The following is a 21,364-nucleotide window of genomic DNA, read 5'->3' as shown; positions in this document are numbered from 1 at the left end:
CACCGCATTGCGACAGGTTGAATAAGGGCCTTGAGCATCTGCGAATTTTGGTATCCGTGAGGGGTTCCCGGAACCAAACCTTCGCGGATAAGGAGGGTGACTGTAGTTTAATACAGGCAAACTACACTTAAATGAGTAAAAAATTATGTATTTAAATGAAATACCAAACAAAATTAGAACACTACCAAAGTACAAAAAAAACTGTTATCGAGGGAGGATTGCATACACTGTACGCTATCATGTTCTTTTGATTGTAAATGAACAAAATCAGCGCAAACACCTATTTAGCCTCACCAACATCTTGTACAACTTCAACATAACACCCCAACTCCTGTACTTAATGAACCAATTTACAATGTGCCAAAAGCTCTCTTTAAAACCCAGATCCTTGTGATGCCAACTGTTGTCCCTGGGTCTTCATCATCCCCGCATCAGAATGTTCCAGAGATTAACCACCCTTACTGATTCCAATAACAAGTGCCCCCAATAATTGTTCGACCAACTGCAAAGAAATTCTTCAAATTCATCATTTTAATCATTGCATCATGGAATCCATCCAAGGTACTAGCCTCCCCAGCATCAAGGACACCTTCAAAATGCAATGCCTCAAAAAGAGGGCATCCATCATCCAGGACATACCCTCTTCTCAGTGCTATCATCAAGGAAGAGATATCGAAGCCTGAAGACACACACTCAACATTCCAGAAACAGCTTCTTCCTCTTGCTCATCAGATTTCAGAATGGATAATGCACATAAACACACTCCAAAACACTATTCCTTGAGCGGCCATTTCTTTTTTGCAAGCAAGCTAAAAGGCAGCAAATTCTTTGTACTGCAACCAAACTGCGCAGGCATGAAACACTATTTCGTGTGCTCACATTATAATTCAGGGGGAAAGAGGAAAACTGAGGGAAGAAGTCAAGAATTAGCATCAACAGTAGATGAGAAGATTGGAACTGGAAATATATATGTAACTGGGGTTTACAAAGCCCAGCCCAAAAAAATTTGCACATTACAGGAAATGGCTTTGGTTCTAACTTCGTGAAAGTGGAAAGATTTTTCTTTGTACAATGCATTTTGCAATCTTTGGAAGATCTTCCAGGGCATTGCTTTTGGTAGGTCAAACAGTAAGATTGTGCTCAGCAAGGCCTCATAGTCACCACCTGAATTCTCTTCTGGTTGCTAAAGGGTTAATGGTTGGACAGTGATTGCAACCACTGACTAATTGTACATGATAACTTCAGTTTTGCCTTAGCCTGTGCTTCTCCACCAGAGATTGAGAAGATTTCAGAAACATAAAAAAAAGCAAAGGAGCTGTGTCTCAAAGTTGGGGAATTTTAGAAAACCAATCAACCAAGTTAAGATTTTAGAACTAACAGTTCATTATCACACGAAATAAAAGCACCTTGTAATTGGAGTATTGTGGCATGCTGCAGTATTGAGCAACAAATCAAGTTACATAACTTATGAAAAAATGCAAAACTTATGAATATGATTCCCCATAAAATCTTTTGCTTCAGTAATAAGATCACTGCACATACATGCAAATTTCACAAATAAAAACAGCATAAGATTCTGAACATACAGTGACAAACTGAAACTTTACTCCGTCCAGTTCTGAAAGAGGTTATGAAGTAGGCCTGGTAATGCTCCTAGAAAATAAAAAAAGAGTGCAATTCAAATGGACTTGTACAAACGGATTAGAATAAGCCAACTATCAAGGTAAACTTTAAATTGCCTAATTCTCCAAAGCAAGTTGAGATACGAAAGTAAATTAATCGCAATCCTGCAACGCACCTGGCTAATGTTTATACCTAAAAGTCCTTCAAGTGCAACCTTTATAAATCTTGCATGTTATTCCAGCCATTTTATGCATGAGAGGCCTTCCATTTATGAAATCATTGCTGGTACACTGGTCTTTCCTCTAATTTATCCCAGGTCCACAACATGGTTCCAAAAGAAAAATCAGCAATGCTCTGCACCACTCCGCAGTTAAACCACTGCAAAGACTAGAAGGAAAATTGTTACCTAGTGATGACCAGAGGCAAAGCCATGCGCCCACTCGAAGCTGAGATGAAATGTGCTGATATTCAGGCAGAATAAAAGTTCAGCATGCACTGGATGGGCCAAAGGGATTGCTTCTTGGTTGTAGTGCTCTATGACCATATCAGATTGAATTGAATGTGCAATATCAACTGGGGTGACCTTTCATATGAATGAAAAGATTATTGACCTCAAAGAAGAATTCCTTCCTTCGGTGCTGCCTGACCTGAGAAGACCATAAGACATAGGAGCAGAATTAGACCATTTATCCATTGAGTCTGCTCCATCATTTCATCATGGCTGACCCATTTCCTCCTCAGCCCATTCTCCCTCTATCCCATCATGCTCTGACCAATCAGGAATCTATCAACCTCTGCCTTAAATATACCCAATGACCTGGCCTCCAATCACCTGTGACAATGAATTCCACAGATTCACAACTCTGGCTAAAGAATTCTTCTTCATCTCTGTTCTGAATAGTTGTCTCTCTATTCAGAGGCTGTGTTCTCTGGTTTTAGATTCTACACCATAGGAAACATTTTCTTAAGATTTGTATCAAGGCCCTTCAACATTCGATAGGTTTCAATGACGTCACCCTTCATTCTTGTGAATTCTAGTGAGTACAGGGCCAGACCCATCAAACACATCTCGTATGATAAGCCTTTCAATCCTGGAATCATTTTTGTGAACCTTCTTTGAACCCTCTCCAGTGTCAATACATCTTTTCTTAGATAAGGGGCCCAAACCTGCTCACAATACTCCAAGTGAGGCCTCACCAGTGACTTATAAAGCCTCAGCTTTACATCCTTGATGAGTATCATTAGTGATTTCCATTTAATTTCAGGCTTCCAGAAAACATCCCCTACCCCCCCCCCCCCCCCACCATTTATCACCTATTTGTAGCTCTCTGAAGAAGTGGGGCTATGGAGACGCAAGATCAAGCAGGAATAAATATTTAGTAACACACACACACAAAATGCTGGAGGAACTCAGCAGGCCAGGCAGCATCTAGTTAAATAGCACAGTCGATGTTTCGGGTCAAAACCTTTTTCAGCATTTGCAGCTTTTCTCTTGTTTGTGACAGACATTTAGTGACAAAGGTACTTTCAAAGACTTTTTTTTAAAGATTAACTTTACTTGTCACATGTACACTGAACATTTGCAATGGCCATAGGATTGACTTCGACGGCACAAAAGTACTGTGCTGCGCCAATGGCTTTTGGAGCTGCCTGGTGACGGAAGCTATTGAAATAAAACTCGAGGAAAAGAACTTTAACAAAGCCAAAGGTCTCGTTCTATTTAAGAACTGGAATTCGATTTAAAAAAGGTGGGACAGCAGAAACCTGACTGGATGAGGACTAACCAATCAGGAGCAACAGACGACCGGGGTATAAATACCTCCAGACTGGACATGCCCAGGCCTAATCCCTGATGAAAATGGCAAAGTCTGTCATTGAAACGTTGGTTAAAATTGATACCAGTACCTGGCTGAGAAGAATTTATTCATTCATATAGTGAAATGCATCTGTGTCAATGACCAACACAACCCATGGATGTGCAGGGGGAAGCCCGCAGTGTCATCACACTTCCAGCACCAATATAGCACACTCCCAACTTACCAACCCTAATCGGTATTTATTTGGAATGTGGGAGGAAACCCACAGAGTCACAGGGAGAGCAAACTCCTTACAGACAGCAGCTGGAATTGCTTAAAATGACAATACGAAGATTGGTGATTATTTTGACTGCTAGAATTTGAAAATACAAGAGGACAAAGTACTCATATTTAAAAGGTAAATGGGATCTTGAAGGAAACTACATGTTAAGGTAGAGATCATCCGTACTAGCAACATTAAACTGAACTCTTAGCATAAATAAAAATATTAAACACTTCCTCACACTAACATGTGAATTAACTATTCACTTAGTCCACAATACTGAGCTTACAGAAAAAGGCTATTATAAAATGTAGTATTCCTTCTTCAGCTAACAAAGAACTTACCAGAACAGAATGCTGCCTGAAAATTATACATATGGAATTAGTTTACACCAGTGCCCAGAAATACACATCACAGATCACAGACAAATCCCTGTACCATAATTATATAAACTCAGAGCAATAGTACAGTGATATCTTGGCAACAAGCTTGTTAAAAACACTGTGCTGTTGCTCAGTGATGGATTATTTATTTAGAGATAGAGCATGGAACAGGCCCTTCCAGCCCTTCAAGCAACCCCACCGTCCCACCCCGAGTTAACCCTAATCTAATCATGGGACAATTTACAATAACCACTGAACCTCAGTACATATTTAGACTGTGAGAGGAAACCGGAGCACCTGAAGGAAACCCGTACAGTCCACAGGGAGGACATACAGATTCCTTACAGATGACCTCAGAATTGAACTCCGAACTTCGACACTCTTTGAGCTGGAATAGCGTCATGCTAACTGCTATGCTAATCCTGGCACCTAATTAAGTCTTTCCTGATGGTGCTGTGGGACTATGAGATTATGTGTGAGATGTGCACTCCCAGGAGTTTGAAAATGCTCACAGTTTCCACTGCTAGGCCATTGACTGAACTACCATTAACAAGGAGAATTTACCATCCAGTGAAATACTAATTCACCAAACTAAATCAGATGTTATCATCCTGTGCAGAATGTTCTATTTTAACAATAACACACAACCAGCTGACTGAGATGGAAACATTACTAAACCACTGACTGAAAGATGACTGAGAGTTTCCAGTAAAGCAGCCCCCACCGCATGAACATGACAAGACTGCAACACAGAAACATATTTGGTTTGGTCAAAACATAGCTCCAATGTTACTGCTTTCTGTTATACTGTCACACAGGAGACTTGCTAACATTTCCCTGGAAAGCCGATGTTAATCATCAAGAGAAAACCTACAGCTGCTGGAAATCCCAGCAACACACACAAAATGCTGGAGGAACTCAGCAGGTCAGGCAGCATTATGAAAGAGTAAGTAGTTGATGTTTTTGGCCAAGACCCTTTTTCAGGACTGAAAAGAGAGAGAGAGGGAACGAAGAAGGTGGGGGTAGGGGAGGAAGAAGCACAAGGTGGGGCTGTGGTAGCAGAATTGGTCAGAGTCGCAGTGCAGCAGAAATCACTGAACTCCTGTTGAAGAGAACATTTAAACTTCTTCAAGGTAGGCATCCCTTGAAGAGACCTTGCAGTGTAGGACCACAAACATGGGAAAATCTGCAGATGCTGGAAATCTTTCTTCCTCCCCTCCTTACTTTTCTTTCTTTCCAGTCCTGATGAAGGGTCTCAGCCTGAAACATCGACTGGTTACTCCTTTCCATAGATGCTACCTGGCCTGCCAAGTTCCTCCAGCATTTTGTGTGTGTTACGCTTTATCTGATACAGCTTCTGGATACAGAGGAAAGCACCTAGGCCGGGGGTCGGCAACCTGCGGCTCCCGAGCCATTTGTGGCTCTTTCACCTCTGTGCTGCGGCTCCCTGTGGCTTTGGGAAATAATTGGTCAGTATTTAATTAAAATGTATTTTATGTTAGTTTGTTAGCTTTTGAAATGTAATTCTAAATTTGAAGATTATGGTGATCTTGTACAATCTAAGTGTGGCTGGCACATCCGAAACGGCTCACAATTAGCCAGCATTCCGGCTAAGGGAGATAGCCTACGGGGGTTTGTGAGTACGCGTCTTTTGCAGCATCTGCGTCCATGGGGGCTGGGTTGAGGGAGGCTTAAAAGCAAGGCTGTTTAGTTCGAATAAAGCTATCTTTGACTGCAGTTTACTGACACCGCTACAACGTGTTTTTATCGCTGGCTGTCCAGACGGAAGGTGCTGAAACGCTTTGTCGCGTGTCTGGAAGAAGTGAAAACTTTCCTGGGCAGCAAAGGGCTCACCTTTCCTGAGCTGGAACAGCCAGAGTGGCTGGAAAAGCTACACTTCATGGTAGACATGACAGCGCACCTGAACACGCTGAACACAGCTCTTCAACGGGGTAAGGACGTACAGCCCTGCACATGTTGGAGGATGTTTTGGCATTCGAGCGCAAGTTGACGTTGCTTGCCAGAGATTTACAGAAAGGCACTTTGTCTCACTTCCCCAATTTGAGAGAGTTCAAACAAGGTCACGACATGATAATTTCGGAGTATTTACATTCTGCAATCATCGCAATGCAAACATCGTTTGGGAAACGCTTCTGTGAGTTCAGAGAGGAAAAAAACACATTATCCTTCCCGGTCACTCCCTTAAGCATCGATCCTTCCCTACTGAATACGACTGCATTGGCAGGTGTGAGTCAACCTGATCTTGAGATGGAACTGGCCGACATAGCCGACAAAGACATATGGGTGTCCAAGTTTAGACGCTTGACAGCAGACCTTGAAGATGTTGCCCGTCAGAAGGCCGTTCTTGCTCAGAAACACAAATGGAGTGATATTGAAAACCTTCCAAAACCGGACAAACTTGTGTTCGAAACATGGAATGCTATGCCCGACATTTATGTAAACATTAAAAAGTATGCGCTTTGAGTCCTGTCGATCTTTGGATCCACATATGTAAGTGAGCAGGTGTTCTCCAACATGAACTTTATTAAAAACAAACATCGCGCACGCCTCACAGATGACAGCTTGCGATCCTGTGTAAAGATGAAGGTGACGTCATACAGCCCTGATGTGCAGACACTCTGCGCTGAGGTCCAGGAGCAGAAATCCCATTAACCAAGTATGATAAATATTTTAATTGCCTATTATTTTATGTATATTCATATTTTTTCATTGTTCAGTGAAATAGTCCTTTTATTTTTCAGGCTGACAGCTGGCTGATGTTATTTTTGGTTTGCTGCTGGCGGAAAATTTAAGTTCGGCGTTTTTCATAAATACAAGAAGGACTCAAATAGACATTGAGTATTTTACTTAAAAGTAACTTTCAACCCAACGTCTTTTTTTCGGAGTTCAAAATGTTTTTGTTGCATGCAGAAATGTAATTTCGTTTTCTCTGCAGGAGTTCATCAATTTCATAAATGCAACACATTATAGTTTGTTTATACATAGCATAAAGGCAAAAAAAAACGTTGTATGCAGTGTTATTTCATTTTAAATGTCAAACGGGTTTTGCGGCTCCCAGTGTTTTCTTTTCTGTGGGAAACGGGTCCAAGTGGCTCTTTCAGTGGTAAAGGTTGCTGACCCCTGACCTAGGCTCTTTGCTCTGATGGTGATTTTGGAGAGGGTAACACTTTATACGGTGTAAGACCATGTACAGAATAAACATAACGTGAAACTCATAGGCATCTAAAACATGCCAGCGTATGCCAACACATATGATGAAAGGTCCTGGACCTAAAACTTTCTGTTTCTTACAGATGCTGCCCAGGTAAGTTTATAGTTATACAGCTCGGAAGCAGGCCTTTCAGCCCAACTGATCTATGCTAACTGACCACAATACCCCATCAAAGCCGGGGCTCATATGCCTGCATACGGCCCATAACCTAAACCAGGGGTCCACAGATCTCTTACTTATTGATATTGTTCATATATTAATGATAATAAAAAAGTAGGGAACCTCTTATCTAATCCAAGTACCTGTCAAAGTGCCTTTTATAAGTTGTTACTATCCTGCCTCAACCAATTCCTCTGGCAGCCTATTCCATATACATATAACCTTTGTGGGGGGAAAAAAGTTGCCTCTCAAGTTCCTATGAAACCTTCCTGTGCATTATTTATTTACTTTATAATTGCTTACATGATTTGTTCATTTTTTGATGTCTTATTCTTTGTTGTGTGTGTCTTTTGTGGATTCCATTGTGTTTGCATGTTTTGTGGCTGCCTGCAACATGATGAATCCCATCAATACACATGCGGCAGCCACGCCACGACCACCAGACTCAGAAACAGTCACTCTTCCCAAGCAGTACAGCTGATCAACATGTCAACCCACTAACCCACCTGCCACACCCCCAACCACCACTACTTTATCATTTTCTGTCAGTCACCTTATGTACAGACACTCCTGTCACCAGGCATTACTTTGTGGACATACAATATATGTATATAGCTAATAATACATGTGCATTTATATTTATTGTGATTTAAAAAAATATTGTGTTCTTTATCTTACTGTGTTTTTTTGGAGCTGTCCTGGATCTGAAGTAACAATTATTTTGTTCTCCTTTACACATTAAATGGCATTAAGCAATCTTGACTCTTGAAGTAATTTTTAATATATATTCACAAAATGCTGGTGGAACACAGCAGGCCAGGCAGCATCTATAGGAGGAAGCACTGTCGACGTTTCGGGCCAAGACCCTTCGTCAGGAGTCCTGACCAGCATTTTGTGTGTGTATGTGTGTGTTGCTTGAAATTCCAGCATCTGCAGATTTCCTCGTGTTCATTGTTTAATATATATTCCACTGTACTGCTCTCACAAAACTTCAGCATTCACGAAATATGTCAGTATTGATAAAGTGGATTCTGATTTCATGGTGAATAGTGCACTTCAGATGCATGACCACTGTAAGAAATATAGCAGTCAGTTGCACACTACTGGTACCACAGAAAGCAAAGGCAGTTATGATCAGAGTTCATCTAAAGCTTAAGAGAAATTTGGAAGGAGGCTAGCCAAACTTCTCCCCTGAAGTATGTCACAAAGGACAAGACATTTCAAAAACAATTAGAGAGCTATAGATGCATGGCTGGAAATGAAATACAAGATTACATCACATTCAAAAAGAATAAATAAAATTGATAGATTTGAGGTTGGTTATCGTGTTAAGGCAGTTGCAAGGAATGAAACTGATTTGGAACCACAGCCAGTGGAATCAGTACAAGAGGATAGAGGTACTAATGAGAGTAATTACAGGCTAAAGATTTTGAAGTTTAGCTTTATCATATGTAATATACAGTGAACTACGGCATTTTGCATCAATGACCACACAGTCTGAGGATGCGCTGGGAGCAGCCCGCAAGTGTCGCCATGCTTCCCATGTGCTCAGAACTCACTGACCCAAACCCGTACGTCTTTGGAATGTGGAAGGAAACCAGAGCAGACAAAGGAATGCACAAGGTAGAAGGCAGAACATGCTAACTCCTTACAGACAACAGTGAACACTGAACTCCAATTGGTGATTGCTGGCACTGCAAGTGTTGCACTAACTGCTACGCTACCAAGCTGCCCCTTGGTCAAAACCTACCACAGAAGCAACATGCACAGCACGCTGGAGGAACTCAGCAGGTTGGGCAGTATCCGTGAAAACAGTCAACATTTTGGAGGACTGAAGAGGGAGGGGGCAATGTCATGAACATTGAATTCTCCAACTTCTGGTAATTCCCTCCCCCAACCTGCCCCTATCCCAATTTCACTCTGCCTCCTCCCCCAGCTGCCTATCACCTCCCTCATGGTTCCGCCTCCTTCTACTACCCATAGTGCTCACCCATTACATTTCTTCTTCACCTTTCTTGCCTATCCCCTCCCTGCTTCCCCTCCCCTTGATCTTTCCTCTTACTGGTTTTTCACCTGGCACCTACCAGCCTTCTCCTTCCATTCCTCCCCCCCACCTTCTTTATAGGGAGTCTGCCCCCTCCTTCTTCCGTCCTGACAAAGGGTCTCGGCCCGAAATGTTGACTGTTCGCTTCCACGGATGCTACCCAACCTGCTGAGTTCCTCCAGCGTGTTGATTTGACCCCAGCATCTGTAGAGTACTTTGTGTTTACTACCACAGAAGCTTGTTCGCTCATATAACCATGTCATATGAAATGGCCTTTCCATGATCATGATTGTTCTTAGCAAATTTTTCTGTGCAGGTGGTTTGCCATTGTCTTCTGGGCAATGTCTTTCCAAGATGGGTGAACCCAGCCAATACCAATGCTCTTCAGAGATTGTCTGCCTGGCATTAGCGGTCGCATAACTATGTCTTGTGATATGCCCAGCTGCTCACATGACCATCTACCACCTGCTCCCTTGGCTTCACATGACCCTGACTGGTTGGTGAGGCAGGGGGATTAAGCAGGAGCTACACCTTGGCCAAGGGTGACCTGCAGGCTAGTGGAAGGAAGGAATGCCTTACACCTCCTTTGGTAGAGATGCGTCTCCACCCTGCTACCCACCCACAGAAACTACATCACTGAAAAGAGCTATAATAAAAAAGGATGTATATCTACAGTAAAACAATTATATTAACTGTCAAACAGATTGGGCTAATCAAACTGACAAATGTAGTTTGATGGATGAGCTCATTCAGTTGTTTTGTGGACCACTACCTCATTGAACCAGCAAGGGAATGAGCAATCCTAGATTCTGTGTTGTGTGCTGAGACATAGTTAATTAGCATTCTCATCATAATGTACCTGCAAGGTAAAAGCCTAAATAAAACCAATCATCTGGGGTGAGCTCACCAAAATAGATTTGGAAAAAGGTTTGTCAATAGGCAAACATTTGAAGAAGCATTTTGTAATTCCCAAATGTACACAACAAATCAGCAGATGATTCATAGTTGAATGCCACAAGGATCAGTGCTTGGTTGTTGGTCACTTACAACCTGGTTACTGACCTCTGCCAAAGTGATGGGCTCTTTTGTCTTCTCTTCTAATTTCATACTCATCAGTTATTCTTCCTGCAGTCCCCTTTATTCTAGCGAACATGATCCCAAACCGGCCAGTCACTGCTCACAACTGTAACTTTCTGACCTTGGCAGTATCCACAGACATAAGCTCCCACCTTCTCCAAGCAATCATATGCCCCTTGTCATGCATCAACTAGATGTGTACATTAACTACATTCCAGGTAGTCATTCAGAAGAAATCAAGACAAGACTAATTTGACATAGAGTTTAGGAGACTGAAGATGAGCTCATAGAAAGAAGCCATTTCCCATGGCTGGAAAAAGGTCAGTAGTATCATGAAGGATCCCACTCACCCTGCTCATGGACTGTTTGTCCAACTCCCATCAGGGAGAAGGTAGCATCTATGCCAAGACCAACAGACTCAAAAACAGTTACTTTCCCCAAGCAGTAAGGCTGATTAACACCTCCAGCTGCTAACCCACCCCACCACCACTACTTCATCATTTCCCGTCAGTCACCTTACAAACACTTCTGTGCCTAGCATCACTTTATGGACGTACAATAAATCTATATGTTATCCCATACATTTATATTTTTTGTGTTTTTTCATTGTGTTCTTTATCTTACTGTGTTTCTTTTGTGCTATATTGAATCCGGAATAACAATTATTTCATTCTCTTTTGCACTTGAGTTCTCGAAATGACATTAAACAATCTTGAATCTTGGAGTGTCTCCATCTGGGGAAGTCTCGGGATCAAAGAGGAGCTATTCAAGAATTGAAATCAAGTTTCCACCTGGAGGTTGGTGCAAGGGTTCTGGTTCCTGGGCAGGTTTTAATCGGCTCAGTCTGTGGATTGGACTCTGTAGTCCACGATATGACGGCTTTCTGGTCGCTATTTTGGATGAATTTGAACCGGGGCGGCCTACAGATAATGAACACTGAACTGAACAGAATATGCCCGGATGCCTTTCGATTCTGTGTTTTATAATTCTGTTTTTTCTTGCTGTTTACACTATTTTTTTTGGTGCGGGGTTAGTGTTTTTCTTTGATCGGCTTCCCTGGTTTTCTTTGAAATGCGGCTGTCTGTGGGGGAAAATGAATCTCAGGGTTGTATGCTGCATACATACTTTGGATACCTCAGAAAATAACTACCCTGGAGGGTTAGATGTTCATAGTTGCTTATTTCCAAGTTTGATATTACTTTCATCTCAGTTCCCTTTCTTGCCATTCCCCTGCCCCTCTCAGTCCTGAAAACTGCCCTGTCCTCCCTGCAGTAGGAGCATCTCGCTCAGCTAAATCCAGTAATCCAACCATCATCAGCTCAGGTAACTTGCATCAACTCCAGTCTGCCTCAACTCACTAGTACAGGGTATAAACCATTCATATGACAGACACTGTCAGGTACGGAGGGGCCACTGCACATGATCAGAAAAAGCTGCAGAAAGTTGTAAACTCAGCCAGCTCCATCGCGGCCACCAACCTCCCTAGTATCCACGACACCTTCAAAAGGCGATGCCTCAAAAAGGCAACATCCATCATCAAACACCCCATCATCCAGGGCATGCCCTCACCATCAAAGAGGAGGTACAGGAGCATGAAGACCATAGTGAACGTTTCAGGAACAGCTTCTTCCCCTCTGCCACAAGATTTCTGAATGGACAATGAATCCATGAACAATACCTCATTATTTTTCCTTCTCACACTACTAATTTAAAAATATGTACATATATTGCAAATTACAGTTTTTATTATTATGGATTGGTCTGCGCCGCTGCTGCAAAATAACAAATTTCACGACATTTGCCAGTGATATTAAATCCGATTCTGATTCTGATCCCAGGATGCCAAACAATGACAAACGCCTATCATCTATCTGTCCACAGGTGGAAAAGTTGAAATCCTACCCCAACAGAGACAGACTCGAGACTCCTGGGACACTCTTCTCACCCATCCCGATCAGCAGAGGAACAACAACCCAGGCATTCAGGGGCGGGCTGGAGGCGGAGATGGGCGTGTGGAGTCAGGCGTTAACATACCCATATGGAGCAAGGGGTCATGGAACGTCTACTGCCCTCCCCTCAGTCCATGGGGACACACCCCTCCTTCACTCAGCTTCTCGCCCCCTCAGTATGGAAGAATAGGGGATGGGACGGTGGAATTCACCCCTTCCCTCCCCAACCATTGACGCCCAGGTCCTGCCTCCACCACCGTGGAACCGGTACCGACCCTTCAAAGCCCCTACCTCCTGGCGGGGACAGACCCAGGCCCGGATCCCACTTACCGTCCGCCACCTCTTCACCACGGACTTCTACTTCTTATTTTTGATGCGACAATCCACTCACCCGCTCGCTGTGGACAACCGGAAACCCACACCTCCATTTCCGGAACAGTGACGTACATTGCCCCCTTGGCCAACCTTAATCTCCCTGACACACTTATTAATTAATCATTCTCTGGTGAAAAAGTCGTACTTATAATCGTTACCGAAGGATTAACGTTTTAAATAAATAAAAATAATGCGATGTTTTAATTCTGCTCAAAGCACTTCCGGTTCATGGATGAATTGGGAGGGGGGATAACGGTTGAAGCCTATTTTTAACCTACAGGTTATACTGTAATTCATTTTTGCAATAGTGTGCGGATGATGACATCTATACTGATTTTAATGGTTAGATATTTACTCTCTGCGCCTTCTCCCAGCATGCCTTAGTGCAGGCAGCGAGGACAAGGTGAGTGTCAGGGCGGCTGTGGGTCTTGGGACTGAGGGGAGGGATAAGTTTGTTTGGTTATCTGTTCTGTGTTTTAATAGTGGCTTGTATGTTGCCACTGTGATAGAGTCACTGGGAGGTACAGAAGGAATGGGTGGACATACTGTATCAGTGGGGCAGGAGTGACCAGTGGTGGGGCAGGGAGAAGCTGATCCTGATGCCCCCTTCTTATCGGGGCTTGCTGACTGCATTATTCTGCAGCTAAGTATTTCTGCGGCATTCAAGGTATTTATGTGTTCTGGATTTTGGGTGTAATTAAGACAGGAATTGGGGTATTGGTGGAATCTGAGGATATGTATAGCGAGTTCAGATTACAGGTATAAAACTGAAACTATCTGTTTGAAATGGCATAGAAGAGCACTTAAGGTCAGCATAGATCATATTAAATGGACTAGGATTGGATGATTTCTGAATGGATAATGAATCCATCAACATTATCTCACTATTTCCCTCTCATTGCACTACTTATTTAATTTTCTTTTTTCCATATACTATTGTAATTTATAGTTTTATTATGTATTGCAATGTACTGGTGCCTCAAGACAACAAATTTCATGATACATGCCATGGGGTTGGAAGAGATGTTGAATGGTGAAGCAACATTGAAAGGTGAAATAGAGGAATCCTGTTTTCTATGTGTGATAGATAGTGTCTAAGGACTGTGAGATGTTTGCTGGTTAAATGTCTTTTATTTAAATTAAAGTTAATTGTCAGATTAAATTGCTATTCCGCAAACAGACCTGGACCAAAGAAGAGCAGTGTGCTGATAGCTACAGACTTGGATTTCATTTGTTAAACAATTTTCACATGGTGTATCACAGCTTGTGGTGTTGAAGCTTGGAGTTTAGTTCTGACCCTGTAAGAAGTTTTTTTAAGTCCTCCCCCTGACCCAGTGAGTGAGTTTCTTTGTGCTCCAGTTTCCTCCCACGGTCCAAAGACGGACTGATTAGGAAGTTAACTGGTCATTGTAAATTCTCATGTGATTAGGCTAGGGTCGAAAGGGTGGGTTGTTGGGTGGTGTGGCTCGTGGGACTGGAAGGGCCAGTTGCGCACTGTATCCTCAAATAAATAATTGGGTAAGAAATTGTAGAGACTTTGTCAGGCCAGAATAAATAAATGAAAAGTATTTGACCTTAGGCCTTGAACTAGACTTATTTATATCACAGGGTCCATTGTAGGATGGCCATGGACTGAGTGACTTCCTTAGTGCAATGAAACTCCCCTTGTCTTTTGATCTACTAACAGGATTTAATGTGAGATTTGATCTATTCCAGAGCTGTCTTTATCACCCCTTCCTCCTCTTGCATCTCCCTCAATATTTATGCAATTTTTTTTGTAATGGTTGAATTTTACTACATAATGCTGCAGTTAAAAGTTTTTTTAAAAATGTTTCTTTACGTGCATGCACAATTGAAGACTTAGGGTGCCACGGTAGCGTATATTATAGCACGATGCTATTAGAACTTTGGATGTCGGAGTTCAGAGTTCAATTCCAACATCATCTGTAAGCAGACTGTATCTCTTTTCCGTGTGTGTGTGTGGGTGTTTCCGGGTGCTCCGGTTTCTTCCCAAAGTCCAAAGACGTGCCAGTTAGTAGGTTTATTGTCATTGCAAAAATTGTCCCTTGATTAGGCTAGCATTAGGTCAGGGGTTGTTGATTGGTGTGGCCTGAAGTACCAATTCTGCACTGTATCTCAATCAATCAACACACAAACGACCCAAAAAACCAACAAACAATTGTGATAGCAACTATCACAATTCAAAGCAATGAGAGGGAAGGCTTGTATTTCTGTAGTGCCTTATGGCTGGTGGAATTTTTATTGGAAGAGCAGAAACTCTTGCAGCGTAGAATGCAACAGCCAATTTGCACACAGCAAACTCCTGCTAGCCATAGGTGATGAGAGTTAGCACAGGTTCAGTTATTTGGTGTACAGGTGTCCCCCACTTTTCAAACGTTCATTTTACGACAACTCGTTGTTACGAAAGACCTACATTAGTACCTGTTTTCACTAACCAAAGAGGATTTTTGCTTTTACAAAAAAAGACACCCGCTTTATACATTTTTTTTACCCCAAGAAAGACTACAAAGACCGTGAAGCCTTTTGCGGGCAGTTGTATGTGCGCATGTGTTGTACGTGCGTAGGCGTGTACATGCACATGCGTGTACATGCCGATTTTTCTCTCTCCAAATCGATTTTGGCTCACTGTCTTCTCGATTTTGATAAGTGAAACTACACAGTACCTGCAATATTTCTACTTTATATAGGGTGTATATTTATCATATCATTCCTGCTATTATTATATGTTAGGATTATATGTTATTTTAGGTTTTATGTGTTATTTGGTTTGATTTAGTAGGTTATTTTTTGGGCCTGGGAACGCTCAAAAATTTTTCCCATATAAATTAATGGTAATTGCTTCTTCGCTTTGACGTTTCGGTTTACAAACGGTTTCATAGGAATGCTCTACCTTCGGATAGCGGGGGGAAACCTGTATCTGCTTGGATGAGGAACCCAGGGAACAAAGCTGCTGTCCAAACCAAAGGTCTCTAACTTGCCTAGATCTTGAAAGGAGGCCGCTTGGCCCATTCAATCCTTGCAAACTCGAGGGGAAGAATCCTTGCATTCCCTCTCGTCTTATTTCCTCACCCCTGCAATTTCTTCTGTCTCTCATGTCTGCCATCTCCCCTTTAGATTGTTTTTGCCATTGATCTATCATCAGTGGTGACTCGCAGAGGCTAGTTAGCCTTGGGAGGTAGAAGGAATCTCGAGTACTTGGCAGGAAAGAGAACGTGCAAACTTTATGTAGACAGCCTTCAAGGTCAGGATTAACTTACATAATGTAACGGAGCTTTATCTGTCATGTACAGTTGCAAAAAATGTTTGTGAACCCTTGGAAGTTACCTGATTTTCTGCATTCACTACTCATAAAATGTTGACTGATCTTCATTTCAGTCACAATAATAGTCATACACAATCTGCCTAAAGTAATAACAAACAAGCAATTATAATTTTCATCTCTTTATTGAGCATATTGTTTAATCATTCACAGTCCAGACTGGGAAAGGCATGTGAACCCTTGTATTTAATAATTGGTAGAACTTCCCCCAAACGTTTCCTGTAGCTGCTGGTCAGACTTGCACAATGGTGAGAATGAATGTTACACCATTCCTCCATGTAAAACTGTTTCAGTTCATCAATATTTCTGGCATGAACAGCCCTCTTCAAGTCATGCCACAGTATCTCAATTGGGTTAAGGTCTGGACTCTGTCTTGGCCATTCCAAAACACAAGTTTTCTTCTTTTTAAACAATTCTGTTGTTGATATGCTGTTGTGTTTTGAATCATTATTGCTTCTTCCAACTTCTATTGAGCTTCAAGTGGCGAACTGCTACCCTGACATTCTCCTGTAAAATGTCTTTATACAATTTTGAATTCATTGTTCCCTCAACGATTGCAAGCTGTCCAGGCCCTGAGGCAGCAAATCAGCCCCAAACCATGATGCTCCTTCCACCATGCTTCACGGTTGAGATGAGGTTGGTGTGCACTGCCCTTTTTCCTCCAAACATGGTGGTGGTCATTTCTGCCAAAAGTTCAACTTTTGTCTCATCTATCATCTGTCCACAGAACATTGCCCCAGAAAAGTTGTGGAACATCCAGGTGGTCTTTTGCAAACTTGAGACATGCAGCAATGTGTTTTTTGGAGAGTATGGTTTCCTCTGTGAACGCCATTCTTCTTCAGTGTTTTTCTGATAGTGGACACATGAACTGAGTCTTCAGCAAGTTCTAGAGATTTCTGCAGGTCTTTTGCTGTTATCATGTGTTCTTTTTCACCTCCTTCAGCATTGCACATTGTGCTTTTGGTGTGATCTTTGCAGGATGCCCATTCTTAGGAGGAGTAGCAACAGTATTAATTTCCTCCATTTGTAGACAATTTCTCTTTCTCTGGACTGATGAACACTTAAGACTTTAGAAATGCTTTTGTAATCTTTTCCAGTTTCATGTATCTCTACAGTTCTTCACAGGTCCTCTGAAAGTTGTTTTCATGGTGCATGTAAACAGATCTTTCTTGAGAAGAACAGGCTCTGTCAGTAACCTGACTTTGTGTTTCTTTTTAAAAGGACAGGGTACCTTTACAACCCACAACACTCTCATCTCATTGATTGGATCACCTGACTCCAAATAGCTTTTGTAGAAGGCATTACTCCAGAAGTATTGACGAGAATTATTACAAATGTTTGTATGTTATTACTTTAGGTAGATTGTGCCTATCTACAATTGTGACTTAGATAAAGATTAGACCACATTTTATGAGTAATTAATGCAGAAAATCAGGTAATTGAAAAAGGTTCACTAACTTTTTCTTAAACTGTACATCAAAACCTACAGTGAAATGCATCGTTTGTCGATGAGCAACTGGTCGGAGGATATGCTTGGGCAGGCCACAAGTGTTGCCTCACTTCTAGTGCCAACGTGGCATGCCCACAACTGCCTAACCCATATGTCTTCCAGCACAACAAGCTCGTACCACTCCATTTACACCCATGTGACTAATTAACCTACTAACTTCTACATAGTTGGAATGTGGGATGAAACCAGAGCAATTGGAGGGAGTCCAGGGAGAATGTACAAACTCCTTATAGACAATAGTGAAATTACACCCCGATCGATGATCGCCGACTTTGTAAAGCGTGAGGTGAATATGAGACTTGCTGATTGGAATTGAGAGTGTAGCCTGCTGATCCGCAAGTCACAGACAGCCTGAATTAGCCTCCTTGACTTGCCTTTGAAAGAAGCTGGTTGAAGTATTATAAAAATCAATCCTATTTATTTCTTTACATCGTGATAATGACTGCTGGCCTTCCTGGTGTTGGAAAGAATGGTTTGCCTAGCTAATTAGCATACCAGTGACAGGAAATAAGCTATGAAAGTTAGAGGCTAGTGAATGGAATTGGTTTATTATTGGGACACAGTGAAATCCTCTTGTGCACTGTTCATACAGGTCAATTCATCAGACAGGATTGAGATAATACAATATAAAAACAATAACAATGCAGAATAAAGTATAACCAATACAGAGATTCAGGTAGATGGTAAGATTCAAGATAGTTTAATTTTCCAGCACACAAGTGTAAAAGAGAGCAAAGTTATTGTTATTCTGGATGCAATGCAGCACAAAAAACACAATAAGATAAAGAAAACAATAAATATAAATACGTAAGCCAGTTTACATACATTATATATCCATAAAGTGACACTAGGCACAGGAGAACAGACACTAGTGAGTTTAATGTCACATTATTGACATACAATTAATGTTTATAAGCTTTCCTTTGTATTTATATTGTGCTTTGCTTGTGTTGCATCAGATCCAGAGTAACAGTGATAAAGTAGTGGTGGTTGGGGTGTTGAGGGGTGGGTTAGTAGGTGGAGGTGTTGATCAGCCTTACTGCTTGGGGCAAGTGATTGTTTTTGAGTCTGGCTGACCTGGCATGAATGTCGCATAGCCTCCTCCCGGATGGGGGTGGGACAAACAGTTCATGAGCAGGGTGGGTGGGATCTTTCATGTTGCTACTGGCCCTTGTCCGGTACCCTTCTGTATATATGTCCTTGACGGTGGGCAGGCTGGTGCCGGTGATGCGTTGGCAGTTTTGACTGCCCTTTCATAATGGTAAAAGGGTCAAAACGAGGTAGATTGTGAAGTTGCAAGTCCATCTTCGCGTACCAGGGAACCATTTAATAGTCATTTAACAGTGGCCCCTGGAGTCTGATAGTACATTCTTTCAGGCCAATAGGAGAGGAGAGAATGGGTGGGGGAGGGTCCTTGATTATGCTGGCGGCTTTACTATGCTTTTAAAAATGTATTGAACATGAATACAAAGTCTTGTACTGTTCTTTTTGTATATATTTATATTGTGAATAAATTGGATGGCTGCCTGCCTGTCCCAGTGCATTTTCTACACGGATCTTTTGTTACTGTTGACAGTGCAAACTCCTACCTGCTCAGGCACGCCGCCATGATTCTCCAACGCCTCTTCCGGTTCTCCACGGCCCTACGGTCTACCCTTTCCCTTCAACTCCAGCGGAACATCGGCTTCACGGCCATTGCCTTCAACAAGACCAAGGATCTCGACCCCATCCAGAAGCTCTTCATTGATAAGATTCGTGACTATGACGTTAAAAGCAAGTGAGTGAATTGAACTAAAATGCTCTCTTAAGCTTAGCACCTTTTGTCCCAAAATGGGGAAGAGACGGTGATATTTTCTAGAAAGTGCAACAAGTACTTCAGCCACAGGATCCCAGGTATGTCAAATTGATAGTGGCCTGAAACATAGAACTGTACAGCATTGAAACAGGCCTTTTGGCTCACAATATCGTGCTGGTCTAATTAAAGTAGTATTCAAATGGGAAGCCTAACTAATCTGCTCTGTCAACATGACGCCCATATCCTTCCATTTCCCTTATATTAACGTGCCTATCTTGCATCATACACTAGGGTGCTCTCTTCAGTTACCAGGTGAGGTAACTGTAGCCTTTGGCCAGGGGCAGATGTCATCAGGTGGTGCCCAACCTTCTTAGTGTTTCCACCCTTAACCACTGCACTCTCCAGTTGGCAGATCAGCAGTGGTGGCCAAGTCACTACCCATCTGCTCCTGATTTCCAGCTCAACTCTCGCCTGCTCCATATCCAGCGAGAGGCTCGTTCTGCTTCCTCCCCCATCCTGCTCGGTTCTTGCTCTTTTCATCAAGGCCCAGTGCAGACAGCAACCTCCATGCTGTTATCGTTGTAGCAGGCATGCGTATGAGGGTGGTGGTTGTGGAAGAATGGTGGGTAAGACAGTGGCTGTCTTGTAATGCGAAAGGAGAAAGTAAAGTTGTTAAAACAAAAGAAAATCTTGTTTTTGTTGTTTAACAGTGGAAGCAGATAGTGGAAACAGGTGCTCTCAAAATATTTAGAAGACTACTTGCAATGCAATGACATGAAAGGCTACAGGTGAAATGATGGGAGGTGGTATTAGCTTAGACATTTACTTGATGACCGGCACAATCGTGGTGGATTGAGCGATGTATTTCTGTGTTCTGTGACTAGTGGTTATCACAACACTATTAAGGTTCAGGGCATCGGATCTCAGAGTTCAATCCAGGTGTTGTCTGTGTCCGTCCTTCTCATGGGGGTGTGGTATTCCTCCAGGTGCTCCTGTTTCCTCCAACAGTCCAAAGATGTGGCAGTTAGTAGGTTAATTATCCCGTGATTAGTTTACTGTTATATAGGTGGGTTGCTGAGCAGTGTGGTTCGTTGGGCCAGAAGGGCCTGTTCTGCACTGTATCTTTATATAAATAAACTTTAGCCATTAATGTGCTGATTAAACTGATGGACGACAGCAGGGTAACTAACGTGCATCATCCCTTCTCTGTACAGGAAAGCTGGTGGCGTTGTTGATGCTGGCCCAGAGTTTCAGAAGAACATGGAGCAGGAGATAACCAAGTTGCAGCGACTCTATGGTGGAGGAGATCTTGAGAAGTTCCCAGATTTTAAATTTGAGGGTAAGGTGTTCTCAGTGGCATAAGCTATGAGTACACAGGCTCCTGGATGTCTCCCAGGTACTAAGAATATAACTTAACCAGTTTGAGAGTCAGAGTTCATTTCTTTATCTGGTGGTTCTGTATTAAGCAGCCCATTACAGACAGAGGGATTCATAGTTACTCTAGAGGGGAAGGGAGACACTCATATAGTTACATGAATATAAACATTGTTATTTATGAATTTTTTCAATTTACAACTTGTTTTTTCCCTTTAGAACCAAAATTTGAAGAAGTCAGCAAGTGATTAGTTTCCAGAAAAAGGAATTGTCTTTTCGTTGTCGTTTCCCGAGGCTGTAAAATTGTAATTTAATAAATTCTCTTGGATTACAATCTTACCTCGGCATGTTGATTGTATAATTTATCTCCCTTATAAACTGGGCATGGTTCCATGTTTAAGTTTTTATTATAAACTCAAGAGAT

The 21,364-nt window shown here is 42.2% G+C and overlaps 2 protein-coding genes across 8 annotated transcripts in view; one reads left to right on the top strand and one right to left on the bottom strand.

Annotated features, from left to right (window-relative positions):
• Positions 1–12,980, bottom strand: part of gabpa (GA binding protein transcription factor subunit alpha) — an 82,316-nt gene extending 69,336 nt beyond the window's left edge. The window contains exons 1-2 of one of the 6 annotated variants that reach the window (XM_059968923.1): positions 12,877–12,974; positions 1,587–1,653 (exon numbers count right to left, since the gene is read on the bottom strand). The gene's annotated coding sequence lies outside the window, so the exon portion shown is untranslated. Of the gene's footprint in view, positions 1–1,586; positions 1,654–12,876 lie in introns of all 6 variants that reach the window. The other 5 variants (XM_059968928.1, XM_059968925.1, XM_059968922.1 and 2 more) reach the window with 5 other exon arrangements.
• A 204-nt stretch (positions 12,981–13,184) lies between these two features.
• atp5pf (ATP synthase peripheral stalk subunit F6) lies at positions 13,185–21,279 on the top strand. 2 transcript variants are annotated; one of them, XM_059968920.1, is made up of 4 exons: positions 13,185–13,324; positions 19,348–19,548; positions 20,781–20,905; positions 21,160–21,279. In XM_059968920.1, the coding sequence occupies exons 2-4, from the start codon at positions 19,379–19,381 to the stop codon at positions 21,186–21,188; spliced, it is 324 nt and encodes a 107-aa protein (XP_059824903.1). In that variant the 5' UTR covers positions 13,185–13,324; positions 19,348–19,378; the 3' UTR covers positions 21,189–21,279. The 2 variants fall into 2 exon arrangements, with proteins under 2 accessions (XP_059824903.1, XP_059824904.1); XM_059968921.1 differs by lacking the exon at positions 13,185–13,324 and adding an exon at positions 13,424–13,588.
• Positions 21,280–21,364: the final 85 nt, after the last annotated feature.

The sequence above is a fragment of the Hypanus sabinus genome, chromosome 4 (assembly GCF_030144855.1).
Source record: "Hypanus sabinus isolate sHypSab1 chromosome 4, sHypSab1.hap1, whole genome shotgun sequence".
Taxonomy (NCBI): domain Eukaryota; kingdom Metazoa; phylum Chordata; class Chondrichthyes; order Myliobatiformes; family Dasyatidae; genus Hypanus; species Hypanus sabinus.
This window is presented reverse-complemented; position numbering and strand designations above follow the sequence as displayed.

Excerpts from the sequence above, each read along its gene's own strand:
- atp5pf (XM_059968920.1), top strand. The coding sequence starts at position 19,379 with ATGATTCTCCAACGCCTCTTCCGGTTCTCCACGGCCCTACGGTCTACC. Across the intron at positions 19,549-20,780 it reads GACTATGACGTTAAAAGCAA|GAAAGCTGGTGGCGTTGTTG; the intron begins GTGAGTGAATTG and ends TTCTCTGTACAG. Across the intron at positions 20,906-21,159 it reads CCCAGATTTTAAATTTGAGG|AACCAAAATTTGAAGAAGTC; the intron begins GTAAGGTGTTCT and ends TTTTCCCTTTAG.